Source organism: Acipenser ruthenus, chromosome 6, assembly GCF_902713425.1.
Source record: "Acipenser ruthenus chromosome 6, fAciRut3.2 maternal haplotype, whole genome shotgun sequence".
In the NCBI taxonomy this organism is placed as follows: Eukaryota; Metazoa; Chordata; class Actinopteri; order Acipenseriformes; family Acipenseridae; genus Acipenser; species Acipenser ruthenus.
The window spans coordinates 81,301,841-81,320,060 of record NC_081194.1 but is presented as its reverse complement, the minus strand read 5'-3'; the positions used below and the strand labels follow the sequence as shown (position 1 = coordinate 81,320,060).

General features: G+C 40.4%; 2 protein-coding genes across 7 annotated transcripts; one reads left to right on the top strand and one right to left on the bottom strand.

Moving 5' to 3' along the window:
• Positions 1-1,007: 1,007 nt before the first annotated feature.
• LOC117410739 (protein arginine methyltransferase NDUFAF7, mitochondrial-like) lies at positions 1,008-9,900 on the bottom strand. The gene is made up of 10 exons (XM_059025892.1): positions 9,699-9,900; positions 9,114-9,289; positions 8,614-8,694; positions 8,042-8,152; positions 5,989-6,202; positions 4,815-4,873; positions 4,166-4,279; positions 3,181-3,324; positions 2,012-2,185; positions 1,008-1,427 (listed from the first exon to the last, which is right to left on the bottom strand). The coding sequence occupies exons 1-10, from the start codon at positions 9,766-9,768 to the stop codon at positions 1,215-1,217; spliced, it is 1,356 nt and encodes a 451-aa protein (XP_058881875.1). The 5' UTR covers positions 9,769-9,900; the 3' UTR covers positions 1,008-1,214.
• A 26-nt stretch (positions 9,901-9,926) lies between these two features.
• On the top strand, positions 9,927-17,904 carry LOC117410977 (CCAAT/enhancer-binding protein zeta-like). Of its 6 annotated transcripts, XM_059025893.1 has the most exons (8): positions 9,927-9,987; positions 10,106-10,287; positions 11,871-12,009; positions 13,193-13,281; positions 13,697-13,750; positions 14,602-14,670; positions 14,997-15,078; positions 17,582-17,904. In XM_059025893.1, the coding sequence occupies exons 3-8, from the start codon at positions 11,905-11,907 to the stop codon at positions 17,825-17,827; spliced, it is 645 nt and encodes a 214-aa protein (XP_058881876.1). In that variant the 5' UTR covers positions 9,927-9,987; positions 10,106-10,287; positions 11,871-11,904; the 3' UTR covers positions 17,828-17,904. The 6 variants fall into 6 exon arrangements, with proteins under 6 accessions (XP_058881876.1, XP_058881877.1, XP_033873855.3 ...); XM_034017964.3 differs by lacking the exon at positions 9,927-9,987 and having other exon boundaries at positions 10,006-10,287; XM_059025895.1 differs by lacking the exons at positions 9,927-9,987; positions 13,193-13,281 and having other exon boundaries at positions 10,007-10,287.
• Positions 17,905-18,220: the final 316 nt, after the last annotated feature.

Genomic DNA, 18,220 nt, shown 5'->3' with positions numbered 1-18,220 from the left:
ATTCAAGACGATGACAGTAAAAAGCTTTCATTTGTGAGCCCTGACTGAATCGGCTTTCAGGGACTAGAGCACAGTGGCTGGAAAAGCATGTTACTTCTACTCCCAAAACAGGAATCCGCTTGAGAAAGCTAGCCCCAAAATAAATTTGTTTCAAAGGGCCTGCTTTGTCTAAGTGGGGCTTTAGATACTTGGAAATGACTGGTGAAAATGAGTTTTCCATTCCAAAACCTGGGCAGCCTTTGAGCACATTGCAGATCCAACAAGTTGAAGAACACTGTATTACCAGTGCTCAATAAAGTGAAGCGCTGCTCTAACCAGATGCCTCTTGGTGCATAATGAAGAAGTCTTGTATTTTTCCATTTGTGGTTGCTTTGATGATCAGTTTATGGACAATATAACACATAATTGAAGACCACAGCCACGCCCCCCCCCCCAAGCATGTCCAAAGGTAGGACACATGTACCATTTCTTATTACTATCTAACACAATATTAGATGCACATTTTGCATGAACAAAGACCCTTTAACTTTAACTTCTCTGAAATGAGTGTCATTATTATTCCTGCTACACAAATGCAATGTTTGAAATGTTGTAATCACATTGCTGTGCTGTTGACACTGTTTCAGAATACAGGATTAACCATTTTATAAAGGGGCTTTGCAAAGCTCTTTAAAAGTAGGGCAGCCACTATCAAGTGGAAGCCCCATCCAGATGACCAATCCTGTCCAGACATGAAGAATTTCCCCAACTCCCCAACATGAGACCTGGTCATATTATACTGTTAGACCTTTCACAAAAATCACAGTGAATCCCATTGAGTCCTGGGCATCTTACAAGCACAGACTGACAATTCTGGTATGTGCATGATGGTTTTATAATATAGTATGTGCTGTTGTGCAGTCAGGGCTAGGGTGAGACCATGACTTATTTCACTTGTAACTTGAGACAGATATGAGGTAATGACGGGCATCAGAAGACATGTAAGTGAATTAGCCCTCAACACACTCTTTCACAAAAAAATGTAATCTCATTGCTAATGAAGTACAAGCCAGCCTGGTATTCCATTGAAAGTGAACTAGCCAGCCTGGTATTACACTGAAAGTGTACAAGCCAGCCTGGTATTACACTGAAAGTGTACAAGCCCGCTGCTCTGTGTAACAGAAGCTAAGTCTGCCTCCACTGATAACCAGACCTGGAAGAGCTGGAGAGTCGGTTCAGAGCCCCAGCTCACTGAAACCTGACACAGGAGGTGCGGCTCCTCCTTTCTGTTCAGCTTTCTTCCCCCGTGTTTGAACGGCTATTCTGCTGTGTGGCACCAGGGCAAAAAACTTAAATCTTTCTCCCATTTTCTCAGGGTTCATCATCATGTCAAATCCCTGAACTAACTGCTTCCGTGTGGATGAATCGGTACAGCTCCTCAGGAGTACCTGGAAAAGAAAGGGAATCCGTTTCATAAAGATCTGCAATGTAATTCCATTCTGAATCCATACTTGAGTCTCCTGAACCTGGCCTAGCGCGGGTTATACAGCAGGATGAAGTGCGGTGGTATTTAAATCTGCCGCTGTTCGGATCATTCAGATTGATAGCAGTAAGATTAAATAATGATTCACAGTACCATTCTAAAATCTTACTGTAAGACAGAGAGAATGCTTATTTTAATTTCCAGTAATCTCAGTGTGGTTCATAAACCCCAGGGTTCAGCTTCTGCCACAAACTCCCCTGAAAATGCCCCCAAGCCTTGACTGCTACTGCTTACTTATGCCTTCAGCATATTTATTTATGGACAGTGGCGGTGTGTAGAATATAAACATGTTTAGTGCATAAACAGTTTCTTCATTTTGTTCATTTAAAGTGTCTTCGTATTTATGGACAGTGGCGGTGTGTAGAATATATATGGTAGAGATTTAGGAAGAATGGGGATTATTAATCTGGAGCACATTGATGCATCACTTTAGTGTAAGTCACTAAAGTGACTTCAGTCAGAAAGCGTTAAGGGGTTCTGTACATCTACCTGCAGCCTGACATCAATACCCATGTTCCGCAAAAACTGCTGCTGTGTGATTGGTCCAAAAGACAGCACCCTTTCTTCCGTCATCCTCCTTAAGTATCTGAAATCCACATCGGCCGTTAAATCTGCAGTTCCTGGTGCCACGAGGACGTCGTGGAGTTTGTGACCACGGAAACCCTGTGCCAGAAAGCAGAAAATGAAAGAGGTAATTACATGAAGACACAGATGCTATTTACATATCCCTTGCCTTCAGCAGAATCCGTGTTGACTAAGAGAGACCGCAAGCAGTTTTCATGGCGCATGTTCAAACTTTTTCTGCAGATGCTTTATTTGCACAAATATGCATTTCTTTGTGCCACTATTTGTAAAGGGATACTAAAAAAGACACCTATTTAGAGTATTAACCACACTTAGTGAAATTCTCCCATTTTTTCCCAGCTGACAAGATGTTATGACTACAACAGATACTGTCGATCGCCTACTCAGCTTATCTGGTCAAGATCTGCCACTCCGATATTAAAACTCTGCGATATCATGACTGTTATAGTATTACTACCCTCTCGATGATCTTCTGCCTTTATAACACCTGCTCAACCGAGACACACTTCCTTAATAGACAATCTTTATTCATATTTATTTTGGACTCATGGTAAAAAAAGTATATGCACTGTAATGCTGAAATGTAATTAATGATCTATTAACTATTTCATTAACTGGTGACAATACAGTCAGCTAAATGATTGATTATATTAAAACCGTGGGCAGTATTGATGGCCAAAACAATAAACCTCAACATACAAATCAATTCACACACAGTACAGTGAGCTGGTTCCCACTCACCCCTTCAAGTCACTATCGCATTCATCAAGACAGTCCCTCTGTATACCCATGGTCTTTCTGTTGAATAGTAAGTTATTTGTTCCATATGTTTGGAAATACTAACAGAACCCAAAGATGACAAATACAGACTAGAAATGTTCTGTCTTCACTTCCAAATGTACAGTGTCCACTGTGAGAGCTGGTGCTCAACCTCCTGTTTATAAAGCTACTGTATATACAGCTCTATACAGACTCAGCCTAGCTAACCATGGCGTGTATCTGCTGTATATGCAGCTCTATACAGACTAGCTAACCATGGAGTGAATCTGGAGCCACAGGGCTGTTCTGCTCACTCTGAAAGTGTCTGTCTTGTCTCCTGCGTGTCCATAGTCCGCGATCAGAGCCGCACCTCCATCTTCACTGATCCGATTGGTCAGTCTCTGAACCAGGACTCCGCCCTCAGGGCACACCTCTACATGCTCCCTCTCTTCATCAGCCTAGACAAGCAAAATAAACATTTTTATAACAATCTGGAGTCCAGTTGTTTAGCAATACACTGGACATTTTACCAGGGTAAGCTTTTTTAATGTATGCTCTTTACAGCTTAGTGTCACTACTGTGTGAAAGAAGACTATGAATTCACTGTGTGTGTGAAAGTGTGGACTGCCGTCCCATTGGGAGCCCTGCAGGTGACACGATGTGAAAAGCTCTAGAACTCTGACACGATGTGAAACGCTCTAGAACTGACACAATGTAAAAAGCTCTAGAACTCTGACACAATGTGAAAAGCTCTAGAACTCTGACACAATGTGAAAAGCTCTAGAACTCTGACACAATGTGAAAAGCTCTAAAACTCAGACACAATGTGAAAAGCTCTAGAACCCCTTTTGTTGAGTGGTTCAGATGCACACTTAAGGAGGAATGTGGTAACCGGTTCACAACAGCCTTTGTTTCAGCAGTGGCAGCTAAATGAACTGTTCCCTTTATTATTTAGCATTCTGCTATCTTTGTGTAAAGCAAAACCAAGTGAAGGGACCTGTCAAGTCTTCAGGCAACACCATTTTAAAATGCCCGTTTTCAAATTGAAAACAACATCAGGTAAACTCGACGCATCTAGGAGAACACCAGCACTGGCAGGCAGGGGCTGGGATTAATAACTGTGCTGAGAACGTCTGCATGATGTAAGACTTGGCACTCCGTTTAAAGTGTCTGTTAAACTAGATCAAATAGAGCTCTAATGCATGAACTGCAGAAAACTCTTTAATGGAAAACAAATGTTTTGTTTTTAAATGATTCAAATCTGCAAGACTGAAGCAATGAATCATATGAATATTTAACCTGCAGAAGGGTGGAGGAAGCCAGAGTTGCAGATGGTGCTAAAACAAAGCGGAGTTTGTTGGCCACTTCAGGATCGATGTCAATCAGGATCTCTCGCCAGCCTTTGTCTGTTTTCTAACAAAACAAAAACAGGTCACCTTTACAGGGAAGGAAAGACATACCAAGGATACATCGGTTTCCTGTGAAAATGCAACCACCCCTTTAGTTTCATGTATAAGATACTGCTCCTGTATGTGGTTGTACAAACTTATTTAGAGAAAGAAAGGAATTCACAAGATAAAGGTGCAGTGCCCCACATTTTTCAGAAGGTACATGATGAGTTTGGGTTCTTTAAACATTCCATGCACAGTATAGAATGAGTTGCAGGAGGATGGCGGGTTTGGGTTTGGGTTTGGGTTTTTTAAACATTCCATGCACAGTATAGAATGAGTTGCAGGAGGATTAGTTTACAGAGTCAGCTACTGCTTGAATTGTTTATGCATATTGAATATGGATTGGATTTGAATCCCAGCTATATATGACCAGGGTAAGGAGAGGCAGGACAGCGTCAACAGTCATGTTTATAGGCAAGATGAATCGGGAGAAAATGAGATGGACATTATCAGCTTGGTAAAATAATAATAATAATAATAATAATAATAATCTGTACCTGGAATTTGTGGATAGGCAAGGCATCAAAAAACTCATGAGCAAGGTAAATGCTGAAGCCTAATTAGAAAAAAGATGAGTTTACGTCAGTTACTGATCTTAATGAATGTTTACATTTATTTAATGTAAAATATATTCTGTTCCCAATGTATCCCTATTGAAAGCGGTGGAAATGAATAAACGGGAGAGTTCTTCCTCACAATGAAAGATATCCAAAGTTCAAAAGCAGAGGAGTGAAACAAAAACTGTAAACCCAGCTCCACATGGTAAAGATCTAATTGCCTCTCAGCATTCTGGAAACATGAGAACAGTGTAAACCCAGCTCCACATGGTAAAGATCTAATTGCCTCTCAGCATTCTGGAAACATGAGAACAGTGTAAACCCAGCTCCACATGGTAAAGATCTAATTGCATCTCAGCATTCTGGAAGCATGAGAACAGTGTAAACCCAGCTCCACATGGTAAAGATCTAATTGCATCTCAGCATTCTGGAAGCATGAGAACAGTGTAAACCCAGCTCCACATAGTAAAGATCTAATTGCATCTCAGCATTCTGGAAGCATGAGAACAGTGTAAACCCAGCTCCACATGGTAAAGATCTAATTGCATCTCAGCATTCTGGAAGCATGAGAACAGTGTAAACCCAGCTCCACATAGTAAAGATCTAATTGCCCCTCAGCATTCTGGAAGCATGAGAACAGTGTAAACCCAGCTCCACATGGTAAAGATCTAATTGCCTCTCAGCATTCTGGAAGCATGAGAACAGTGTAAACCCAGCTCCACATAGTAAAGATCTAATTGCCCCTCAGCATTCTGGAAACATGAGAAACACACAAGAGGAATGCTTCCAGTGTTCAGAATGTTATCCAGAGCAGCTCACCATTCAATTAATGGTTTACTTATTTATATAAGTAAGTGGATTCAATTATTCATATTAAAGAAATGCCAGACATGAGAGAAACATTTTCCAATATGGAAATACAAGGAATACACATTCTTCGAATCTCAGTCTTCCTCAGAAATGTAGCAACCTTGTTCATAACATTGTAGTGAGAAGCAAACAGAACTGTACTATTAATGGAATCTTATCTATAGTAATCTCCAGTGGACAGGAACAAGCTCACTGTGTATTATAGATTGCTTTGCATTGAAAATAATCGTCATTCTGACAATACCTCTTGGAACATCCTCCATGCCTCTGTACCAGTACACGGGATGCCCTGTTTTCGTGGTTCCTCTGCGATACACAGGATCGTTCTCGTTGTCTGCAGCCTTACTGTCCTCTCCAGTCAAACTCTGTGCCTGCACTTCACTGAGCTTGGGACTCACCTCCACCAGGTGAACAGACACGGCTGATTCACCCACCACTGACTTCAGCTGCTTCAATACCTGAGGAACAGGAGAGACACCGTTAACCCATCACTGACTTCAGCTGCTTCAATACCTGAGGAACAGAAGAGACACCGTTAACCCATCACTGACTTCAGCTGCTTCAATACCTGAGGAACAGGAGAGACACCGTTAACCCATCACTGACTTCAGCTGCTTCAATACCTGAGGAACAGGAGAGACACCGTTAACCCATCACTGACTTCAGCTGCTTCAATACCTGAGGAACATGAGACACCGTTAACCCATCACTGACTTCAGCTGCTTCAATACCTGAGGAACAGGAGAGACACCGTTAACCCATCACTGACTTCAGCTGCTTCAATACCTGAGGAACATGAGACACCGTTAACCCATCACTGACTTCAGCTGCTTCAATACCTGAGGAACAGGAGAGACACCGTTAACCCATCACTGACTTCAGCTGCTTCAATACCTGAGGAACAGGAGAGACACCGTTAACCCATCACTGACTTCAGCTGCTTCAATACCTGAGGAACAGGAGAGACACCGTTAACCCATCACTGACTTCAGCTGCTTCAATACCCAAGGAACAGGATAGACACCGTTAACCCATCACTGACTTCAGCTGCTTCAATACCTGAGGAACATGAGAGACACCGTTAACCCATCACTGACTTCAGCTGCTTCAATACCTGAGGAACAGGAGAGACACCGTTAACCCATCACTGACTTCAGCTGCTTCAATACCTGAGGAACAGAAGAGACACCGTTAACCCATCACTGACTTCAGCTGCTTCAATACCCAAGGAACAGGAGAGACACTGTTAACCCATCACTGACTTCAGCTGCTTCAATACCTGAGGAACAGAAGAGACACCGTTAACCCATCACTGACTTCAGCTGCTTCAATACCCAAGGAACAGGAGAGACACCGTTAACCCATCACTGACTTCAGCTGCTTCAATACCTGAGGAACAGAAGAGACACCGTTAACCCATCACTGACTTCAGCTGCTTCAATACCCAAGGAACATGAGAGACACCGTTAACCCATCACTGACTTCAGCTGCTTCAATACCTGAGGAACAGAAGAGACACCGTTAACCCATCACTGACTTCAGCTGCTTCAATACCTGAGGAACAGGAGAGACACCGTTAACCCATCACTGACTTCAGCTGCTTCAATACCTGAGGAACAGGAGAGACACCATTAACCCATCACTGACTTCAGCTGCTTCAATACCTGAGGAACAGGAGAGACACCGTTAACCCATCACTGACTTCAGCTGCTTCAATACCCGAGGAAACAGGAGAGACACCGTTAACCCATCACTGACTTCAGCTGCTTCAATACCTGAGGAACAGGAGAGACACCATTAACCCATCACTGACTTCAGCTGCTTCAATACCTGAGGACCAGGAGAGACACCGTTTGCATGTTTACATGCACTTAAACAGGTTGTCAGAGGTACACAGAGCCAAACAAGTAGCATATCTAAAAGAAGAATAGCACAGCATTCAATTTAATTCTCAAAATGATCCAACTTCTGTTAAAGAACATTTGCTTGAATAGTTTACCTGAACAGTTCAAAAACAAGCCTGCATTTTAGACAAGTATTCTTAATCCTCTTAGCTTCACTGTGCTGTACTTTATTGTAGCGCAATGGCTCCCTCTGCCGAAATTCTGTTGTACTGCAATCAAGAAGTTAAAATAATGAGCACGCTGAGCTCTTAAACTGTAATGAATTTTGAGAGATAATGTGTCCCAGGTTAGTTAGTTTTGCAAGTTAGTTAGTCATCATTATCCTCGAGACACAGAAGCATCAGAAACCTCTCAGACCTGTACCAATCACAGACAGCTTTCTTGGTGACTCACCCCCAGAACATCACTGGCAAGAGAACCTCTGCCTGGCCCAAACTCCACCAGCTGAAACTCCTTTGGTTTTCCTGCAGCCATCCACTCGCTCACACACCAGATCCCAAGCAACTACCCATGGAACAAAATACACCATGTTAGCTGCATTATTATAATTATTTATTTCTAAGCAGACGCCCTTATCGAGGGCGACTTACAATTGTTACAAGATATCACATTATTTTTTACACATTATTTTTACATACAATTACCCATTTATACAGTTGGGTTTTTACTGTAGCAATCTAGGTAAAGTACCTTGCTCAAGGGTACAGCAGCAGTGTCCCCCACCTGGGATTGACCACTACTCCACACTGCTGCCCCTACCCTGACCGACACAAAATACAAAAATCTAGAAATCTACACATCTACAGAAATCTATTGATCCTGCACTTCAGCAACAATTACTGGGAATTTGTAAAAGTACATGGTGTCATTTCAACAAAATGAATGAGTGCAAGTCTGCCATTTGAGAGTTCATGATATTCCAGGGACTCTCAAACAGACACAGCAAGTACACCATTCTACCATACCTCCCCAAAGATCTGACTGATTTCAGGTGATGTAATAAAGTCTCCTTCAGCGCCCAGCATATCATTATGTACGTAATAACCCTAGAAAAAAAGAACAAAGCTAGGTATGTTAACAGGGATTTAAACATTGTACAGGGTGGTACAGTACACACATTTCTTCTGCTTTTTACTTTGACTGCAGGAGCATTCCTAGCTGGAAGTGTCAGTAGCTTTCCTTGCTAGACACCACATTATTTATACATCCTTACAGTGCTAAGATCGGATTGTTGTCTAAAATGCTTCAACTGTAATGCAAATCAAGCAGAGGTGTCCAAAATTGCCACACCTGGTCTTTGTTCCAGCCCTGTTCTAAATGGTTTAACTGAACCTATTAATCCTCCCTGCAGGAGTTCATGATCTCATTTTATACCTGGAGTGGAATAGCCCTCCAGGACTGGGATTGGAGACCCCTGAAATAAAGGCTGTAGATTTAGTTTGATATATTTGAAAGTGTCTCATACCGAGACTGGGTTTGTTAAGACTTCTCTCATGTACTCTGCCACGGAGATGGGACCAGTTGATCGGATTTTGGATGTCAAGTGTTTTAACACTGGAGTACTGCAATGGTGTGCCTCTTGATTGTGTGTTGTACAGGTGCATATCCGTCTCCATTGACCGCGACACAGTCCAACAGGGACTAGGAAAGATTGAAAGAATATCAATTTAGGCACAATTTAAGTAAACTTTAAACCACACACACACATATATATATATATATATATATATATATATATATATATATATATATATATATATAGACGGATTAGGATACAATATTACTGCAAAAGACGCACAACATGAATTGGCTGTCAGTACTATAGTAATAACATTATCAATGCTTCCAATTGGATGAATAGAGGACTTCTCTGCCGTTCCTCATATATATCACTGCTTATCACGTTTAAGAGTAAACCTACCAACTCTCAGAAGCTAGTTGAGCCTTTGTCACTATGGACTTCAGTTTATATGTGATAATGATGGGGATATGGTTCACTTATATCCTCCACAAGACAGAAGTCTGAGTTTCTTTCAGTTTCTTTACTTACCTATATTTCGTGAGTTACACACCAATTTACTTGCCCCGAATAAGCGCTGAAATAGCATGAAGGGTTTCATTATTATGTACAGTTAAGATTGTAAAACAAACAGCGCTTCAGACCTCTGAATAACCTCCAACTAACACCGTTCAGAACGGTCTGGGTTCCTTGTGTACCGTGATCATTGATCACGTGGATGTAAGAACCAATCTTGAACTTTGACCCCTTACAATGCAGGTCCCTTCCGCTCAAACACAAGTAAATCAGAACCTCCACGCTCTGCATGCTGTGAAAAACGGTAATGCTGATTTTTTTCTTTTGACATTTTAATGTTTTTTTTTTTTTTTTAAGAATGTTGTTTTTGCTTTTTCCGTTTTGTAACAGTCATAATCAATTTAATAGATGTTCCCTTCTAGGTGCAGATGTGTTTCTCTGCTGTGTTAAAAAAAAAAAAAAAAAAACCCCATGCTTGAAAAACATGCCTATGAAACGGCAGGGCGAGCTGGAGGAAAACGAACAGTGAGAGGATAGTGGAGAAGATGAAGAACCAGACAAGGATTTTAATTTGAATGATGTTCTACGCCTGGCAGGAACTAAGGTAACTAACGCGTTCACTTGAATAGCTACACGGAACATGGCGAGTGCTACGCTCACTCACACCACAGAAACTTTTCAAACATACAACTAAGCGCAATACAAAATAACTCCATTATTGAACAACGAAAACCTTTGCATTTATAGAACTGTTTATAAGTGTATTTTAAAGCATTTTTAATTTAGTTGTAAGTCACTGAGAGTAATTGAGACACTACGCTGGAGCTGTGCGCATTGTGTAGTTCGAGTTATTTGAACAGTACTAATTAGATACTTACGTTTTCTTGAACGTAGAATATATATATATATATATATATATATATATATATATATATATATATATATATATATAAACAGTCAGTATGTTTGTTGCTTATTGCTAACTACGTTCAATATACAGTTTAAAATCCTAAATCCTAAACTGTTTTTGCAAAGAAGTATGGGGTTTATAAACAGGCAACAAAATGTTTCCATATATAATTGTGAAGTTTTTTGCAAATTCTAAAATGCTTTTAAGTCACTGTAGACGGTAAAGTACTGCTGGATCTACATGTCGAAATGATAAGTACGATATTACAGCTACCTATACAGAAACAAGCATTGTGGCTATATTCTCGTTTCAGTCACATAGATCGTGTAGAGGGGGTTAGAAAATAAAGTACACCTATTGAAATACATTCTGGAGATTTGTTTTTAATTTAAAGTATACGTGGCATTGGTTTAGGGTGTGTCAAAAATATAACATTAAAGTGTAACATTAAAAATATGTTATAACTATATTATAATGTGATGTGAGGATTTTGCTTTGCACTTCGGCAACTGCTGACCCTCCAAAAACATTACAGCTCTTCTTACAAGGTGCAAGCCATTGTAGAAGTGAGTAACTAAGAGCTGTATAAAAGAACACACCTGCAGAGACCTGTCATTGGCTTCAGGATGGCTGCTGTGTTGCACTTCCTGATGCAGCGACACTTGGCTCTTGTTGAGGAGAGGCAGGAACATGTTCGGAGGAGAAGGGCAAGACGAAGAAGACCCTGCATATTCAATCCCAGGGTCACTTTGTTTGGGATGTCGGAGTATGTGGTGCTAAAGCGTTATCGTCTCATCCTACCGAATAGCTGAATTGCTGTGTTCTCTGCACTACTTAGCCTCTGGTTCACACTACAGCTGGAATGTCTGGAGAGAGAGCCCAATCCACCTTTTCCAGAGTGCTCGGCAAATTTCAGGATGTCATGCTGAGAAGGGCAGGCCAATACATATCATTTTCTATGGATACTCATATAACTGATGTTGGCTGAGGCTTTTCCAAACAACTCCATTTCATGCTGAGTGCCCTCAGCTGTAAGGACACTCGGCTCCTTCTCAGAATTATTATTATTTTTTTTCTTAAGCTTACGTAGGGCGCAATTTGAGTTTTTCTTCCGCTATTATTTACACTGTGCCTATACTTACATCACCCCCATAGAATTCTAACGCATAGCAAAATGAACTTGCATGTTTTTGTTTGCTGTAGTTTTACTGGCTTATGCCCTGCAGATATTAAAATAACTATACGTGTACTTTTTCTGGGTTTTGTTTGGTGTCCAGGAAACTGATGAAGAAGAGAAGTTTAAATATATAGATGAGGATGATGAAGAGGAACACTTTACGAATGTGGACAAAATGTCAAGGAGAAAGTAAGAAGCAGGCAGACAAATCTGAAGGCCCCAAGCCAGCTGCATCATGGGTATTATTATTATTATTATTATTATTATTATTATTATTATTATTATTATTTATCCTTATCCAGGGCGACTTACAATCGCAAGCAAATACAAATACATTCAAGTGTTACAATACAAGTAATACAATAAGAGCAAGAAATACAATAATTTTTGTTCAAGTGTGACAAACCACAATTCAATAATACAGCAGATAATAGTGATAGTCACATCAGGATATGATTAAATAGTGATAGTTACATCAGGATATGATTAAATACAAAGTACTACAGGTTAAACACTTGGCAGATTACAGTATTCTGAAGTACAGGATTAAATGCAGTAAAATAGGGGGCAGATAAGAGCAAAATAAAGCACATTTAAATGAAGGGTGGTAGTGTCCCAGGATACAAACAGAGAAGTTCTACAGGTGCTCTTTGAAGAGGTGAGTCTTAAGGAGGCGCCGGAATGTGGTCAGGGACTGGGCAGTCCTGACATCTGTAGGAAGGTCGTTCCACCACTGCGGAGCAAGGGTGGAGAAGGAGCGGGCTCGGGAGGCAGGGGAGCGTAGCGGAGGTAGAGCCAGTCTTCTAGTGCAGGCGGAGCGGAGAGGTCGAGTGGGGGTGTAGGGAGAGATGAGGGTCTGGAGGTAGCTGGGTGCAGTCTGGTCAAGGCATCTGTAGGCTAGTACAAGAGTCTTGAACTGGATGCGAGCGGTGATCGGGAGCCAGTGGAGCGAGCGGAGTAGTGGAGTAGCGTGGGCGAAGCGAGGCAGAGAGAACACCAGGCGGGCAGCAGAGTTCTGGATGAGCTGGAGCGGACGGGTGGCGGACGCAGGGAGGCCAGCCAGGAGGGAGTTGTAGTAGTCTAGGCGGGAGAGTACCAGGGCCTGGACCATCACAAAAACCTCAAAAGTGTGTTTTATTCCTTTTGAAATGCAAATGTTATTTGTAGAAAGGGCCAGCAGCCATATCTTTTTGGATTTTCATCTTCTCTCACAATATACTTGGTTACTAAGAAGCTGTCACTGATTTCTCTGAATTGTGGCAGTTTTCCCTTATGATCGAACTGCATAACATAACTAGGATCTTCCTGGGTCTTCCAGTAATCTGCTATAACCAACTCCTGGGGAAAAAAAAAACTGGTACATACTATAGCAACCACTGTTTCCACAGTTATTGGTTAACATAGATTCCTATTGTTCTGCAGGTGGAAAGAATGTGGGGGTTTATGACCCTGCGCACAGAAACCCTTTATACTGCGGGGCCTACAGCACCAGTCTTTGGGAGCTTAAGAAGGTTAACAAGTTTTTATTTCTGAACTTTAGAACCTGCTAACACATTGTGCATCTGCTTGGCTAGCAAAATATGAAAGAGCCACATGTACCTTCCTGTCTTTGTGTTTAATTTGAGCACCCCTTCACCTCTTCCTGTACCCTTTCAGCTATCCCGTTCTTTAAGGGAGATTCCAATTTCCTCATCCATGTGGCCAGGAAATAATCTCTCAGCTAGTGTGTTTAAAGATTAATATCTGCATAATTATAAGTACATCTTCTCTATAAAGGTCAATTCAATCTGTTTATGTTGTGTGGTGTATTAGTAAAAGGATGTTGAACCCTAACATTTACCCACATGCTGTACGCACAACTACTGTGGAACTGCTGGATTCTGCTTTGTGTCGTTTTGGATTCAGTTTTCTTTCTTTTTCTTCCAGCTCTCTGAACATTTCCACCCCTCTGTGGTGCTTTTTGTCAGAACTGTCTTGCAGGTAAGAAACCCAGACCCTGAACACATGCGCTGAAGTAACCCGATCGGATTTAAAATGTATACTGGCAGAGTTACACAAGATGTATTAACAAGCTTGCATGTAAAGCAGGCATTGCTGTCATTGTCATCTGTCCAGTATGGTGCATCTTTTCATCACAATCAGTATGAGCTTCAGGGACAGCTTCCTGAGCCACGCCTCAAGGTTAGAAATACATTTTCCAGACTTCCAGGCTTCCCTGTTGAGCTTAGACTGTCCCGCTACTGCTGTACCAGCTATTAGAAATTCATATTTCAAGGGGAGAGGGGTCGTCGTTGTTCACGCCATAGTTATGAATTATTTAGAGAAAAGGCTTTACCTCGGATATGAGGGTGGTTTGGTTGTGAATGAATATAAAAAGAACATATCTTGAACTCGTATGTCACTTCCTGTTTTTTAATAGCTAAAAATAAGCACTGAAAAATAAAATGAATAAACACCTAAAAACAGAAGCCCTAATTATAATTAAGCACCATATTTTTTTTTCATTTTGAAGGTTTATAATGTTGTAAAACATGTTTTAGTTTAAAAAAAAAAAAAAAAATTGTAGTTCTTTGTAAAATATCCTGCTGTATCGCAATTATCGTGATAATACCCCACAGAATAATTGTCCTGAGAATTTTCATATCGTGACATCACTAATTAGAATAACTAACTAATAAGACTGCTATTTGTAAAATTCATATATTCAATGAAAGTAAATCCCATTGAATGAAGTGCTCCAGGTTAGGAGGTAAATCAGGACGCTCCCACACACTGAGTTGTATCAGTCAGCTTATTACAAGATTAATAAGATCGTTGTTGCTGTTTCAGAGTCAAAACCAGGATGGAAAAAGAAGAAAGGATTTAAGGACGAGAGCAGCATGTTTGGTGCAGCAGAGGAGGTAAAGAAAATCTAGTTCTTCCAAGACATTTTATTGGCAGCCGTTAGTGTGCTAGTGTGGGAGGGGACATCGGTTATTACGCCGTTTTAATAAATATTTGTAAATCATTTCCATCTCCCATCTATCTGCTCTGCATGTGTTTAAGATGCTTGATCGTTGTGGATCATACATGCTTTCAATGATTTTCAGGTAACCTGAGGACCTGATTACACCTCTCCTCCCTGCCAGCTTGATCAATATCAAGACAATCTACTTCACATTCATAGATGGTATACATTTTATGTATGTATTGAACTGTTTCTGAAGACACATTTTTCTGTTTGCAGTTTGGTTATCTGCTGGATGAAAATACAGGATCGAAGTTTGACAATATTGGCATTAATGCAGTCGCAAACCAAGCTAAAGCAGGTAATTGTCAGATTGCATGACTGGTTGCACTCTTTTGTGGAGTAGAAATACCAACTCCATGGCTACTGTATGTCAACACAAATACACCTTGGAAGGAATCTGAATCAATTGTACAGAAATTTACAAGACAGTTTTTAGTGTTGACTCCCAGCTTACAGTACATACCGTTACCGGATCTGTGCAAACATGTTGTACATCTGGTCCAGTGGCCATTGATAGGCTTCAGTTAGTATTTTGACTCTGGCACTTCCTTAAAGGATTATGGTTAGGAACATCTCAGCAGATGTTTCTGTATTTCATGATCTCTCTCTACGTATATTCATTACTGCTTGCAACATACTGTAGTGTCCACTTTCTGGGCTAGATGCTAGCCACATTACAGACAAAAAAGTGTAATTGTGTAAATGCTAGGTAAAATAAATTGGGGGTTTTGAAACATTGTGGTGGCCTTTACAATCTGATTGTAATGAAAGGTGCTTTTTAAAATTTAAAAACTGAATTTTAAAATGTAAATTCAAAACCAGGGAAGGAACCGCTTGTCATCGAATAGCTGGAGAGTGCATGGGGTATACCGGGTTAAACTCCTGCTCGTCCGATGCGAATGAAATCTGACGAGGACTCGTTGATGTCTGTGTCTCAGCAGTCCTCTGGGCGAGTACTTAAAACAAATGTACAGGTATACTCTCACGTTCACGGTCTTGCAGGAAAAGTACATTTTCTAACGGGGTGTAGCAGTGGTGAAATAAGCATTCATAATGCTTACAAAACAGTCACTCGGAATTAAACTGAAACCTCACTTCATCTCCCCTGCAATGCCAACCTCACTTAATATGAACATAAGAAGAACATAAGAAAGTTTACAAACGAGAGAGGGCCATTTGGCCCATCTTGCTTGTTTGGTTGTTAGTAGCTTACTGATCCCAGAATGTGTTCTCCCTCTGCCCAGGATTCGAAGTTTATTGGGCGTTTTGAATTTACTGAAACACGTTGTATCTTTTGAAGTAAGGGTTGCAACCCCCCCCCCCCCCCCCCCACAAAAGAAGAAAAAGACTGAAGATGTGATTAGGAAAGGGGGCTGGTTGTACCAACAAGGTCAAAAAATAGGCCACGTTTTACTAAACATTTTAAAGGGTATACTTAGGGCTTCTGTTTTTCGGGTTTTATTAATTTTATTTTTCGGTGGTTATTTTTAGCTATTTTCGAGTTTTATGTAAATTGTTTTTTTCGGGGCTTTCGTTTTTGATATACTGTATGAAATTAGTGTTTTTGGTTACTTTCCAAAATGCTTGAGCGTAATTTTTTCTTTGTCAGAATAGGTATAGTAACTTGACTTTCCTTTGCTGTCTTCCACAACATAATCCCTATGTTCACGGGCACATTCTTCTGGGGTTTTTGTGTGGAGGCATTTCTGTACATTTTGCCACAATTCTGTTTTAAATCCTCTGTTTCTTAACTGTAATACAGCTTTAAATCCTGCTAACAAGCCTCCATCCTGATTTGTAATCGTGTTTAAATCTCACAAGCGGAGTCTCCAATAGAAATGTAGGGATGTGCTGTCACTCAGTAGTTGGGGCGGGTTTAAAGTATTCAGAACGAATCAATGATAAATACAAGTCAGGCGGGACATTGCCCAGCAGCACTGGGAAATGTATTTATTATTATTTTTGTTGTAGGTTTTATTTTTTTAAATGTGAAAAGGGTGAAGTCAACGTGAATAGATAAACCATTTCCACAGTTTTTCCGGTGTTTTCCGTGTTTATTGGCTATCCACCGATTTCATTTGTTTTATATCGGGGGTGTTTTATCAGGTTTTATCAGTTAAAACCAAAAATCAGAACTCCTAGGTATACTTTTATCCCTGTCTTCCTCGCAAGCATAAAATCTAAACATATGCAAAGCTATTGCTCTCCTTTTTTAATCTCAATGTGTAAATCATTTGTATGATTAACTAATGCATGATCAACATGCATTGAAGCCATGTGATTTGCCATTCACTTTGTTCAACACATGATGATGGTGTATGATTAAGGCACTGTGACTAGGGTAATAGTTTCTCAAACTAAATGGTTATGTATTATCTTTAACTGTATATTAAATTATATTAAAATGATTACAGTTAAAAGCACCTGGGCTGGGGTCATGCTGAAAGAGACGGGAGCATCACCAGAGCTGATTAAAGAGAACATCTCCAAATTAGAATTAGAACATCCATGTCTTCCATAGATAGGTAACAGAAATGTAGAGGGAAGGGGGGCAGTCAGTGCAAATGTAGAGATCGTTGACTTTAATTCAGTTCCATTTCGAGGTAGAGGTAGTACTTTAAAGCACATTCCCGTCTCCACTTGTAAGAGCCGTTCACTCCTCATACATTCCATGCACCCTGTAATTATCACAATCTTACCCTCCGATACCAGTGGTCTTGTATGACTTGGTAAGGGGATGTCCTTTGCAGATTTCAATGATATGGCTGCTTGATTTTGATTTTGTTTCTCTTCTCTTTCAGACATCAAGCAGCTCAAGTGGGAGACTCAGCGAGATGACTGGCTGTGTGGCAGGGATGCCAAAACTCTACGGAAGAAGAAGACGATGTTCAAGAGAAAGAAACCTCTGGGAAAGCTCAAAGCAAGAAAATAAAACATGCATTTCAAAGCGTGTTGCATGCATTTCAGATGGACAGTGTGAGCGGTTCTCAAAGTGTGTTGCATGCATTTCAGATGGACAGTGCGAGCGGTTTTCAAAGTGTTTTTGACTATGCTTTGTGATCTTTTAATCCTATAGATCCCTGCCCACTCATTCGACTTGTAATAAACTAAAGGGTACAGTAAAGATCAGCGCTGTGCATGTCCTTATGTTTAACTGCAGGTATTTCCTTCAATTTCCTTTTCTTTTTCTTTTTTTTTTTTTTTTACCGTAATTAGAAAAGTACTATCAACACCAATGTCAAATGCACTGTATTGATCTTTGTGTTAAAGCATTTTGCATACTGGGTTCACATAGTAAATTAGCATGGAACCGTAGTATGCAGTTTCATTTATAAACAATTTGTGCAGTCGTAGAATTTGAATTGTGCCTCAAATATATATATATATATATATAAATTTTTTTAAAGGTATTTTGTGTTGTTGCATTTAAACAAGTCTAT

Excerpts from the sequence above, each read along its gene's own strand:
- LOC117410977 (XM_059025893.1), top strand. The coding sequence starts at position 11,905 with ATGAGGATGATGAAGAGGAACACTTTACGAATGTGGACAAAATGTCAA. Across the intron at positions 12,010-13,192 it reads CCAAGCCAGCTGCATCATGG|GTGGAAAGAATGTGGGGGTT; the intron begins GTATTATTATTA and ends ATTGTTCTGCAG. Across the intron at positions 13,751-14,601 it reads TTGTCAGAACTGTCTTGCAG|TCAAAACCAGGATGGAAAAA; the intron begins GTAAGAAACCCA and ends GCTGTTTCAGAG.
- LOC117410739 (XM_059025892.1), bottom strand. The coding sequence starts at position 9,768 with ATGAAACCCTTCATGCTATTTCAGCGCTTATTCGGGGCAAGTAAATTG. Across the intron at positions 9,290-9,698 it reads GTGTAACTCACGAAATATAG|TCCCTGTTGGACTGTGTCGC; the intron begins GTAAGTAAAGAA and ends AATCTTTCCTAG. Across the intron at positions 8,153-8,613 it reads TCAGTCAGATCTTTGGGGAG|TTGCTTGGGATCTGGTGTGT; the intron begins GTATGGTAGAAT and ends TTCCATGGGTAG.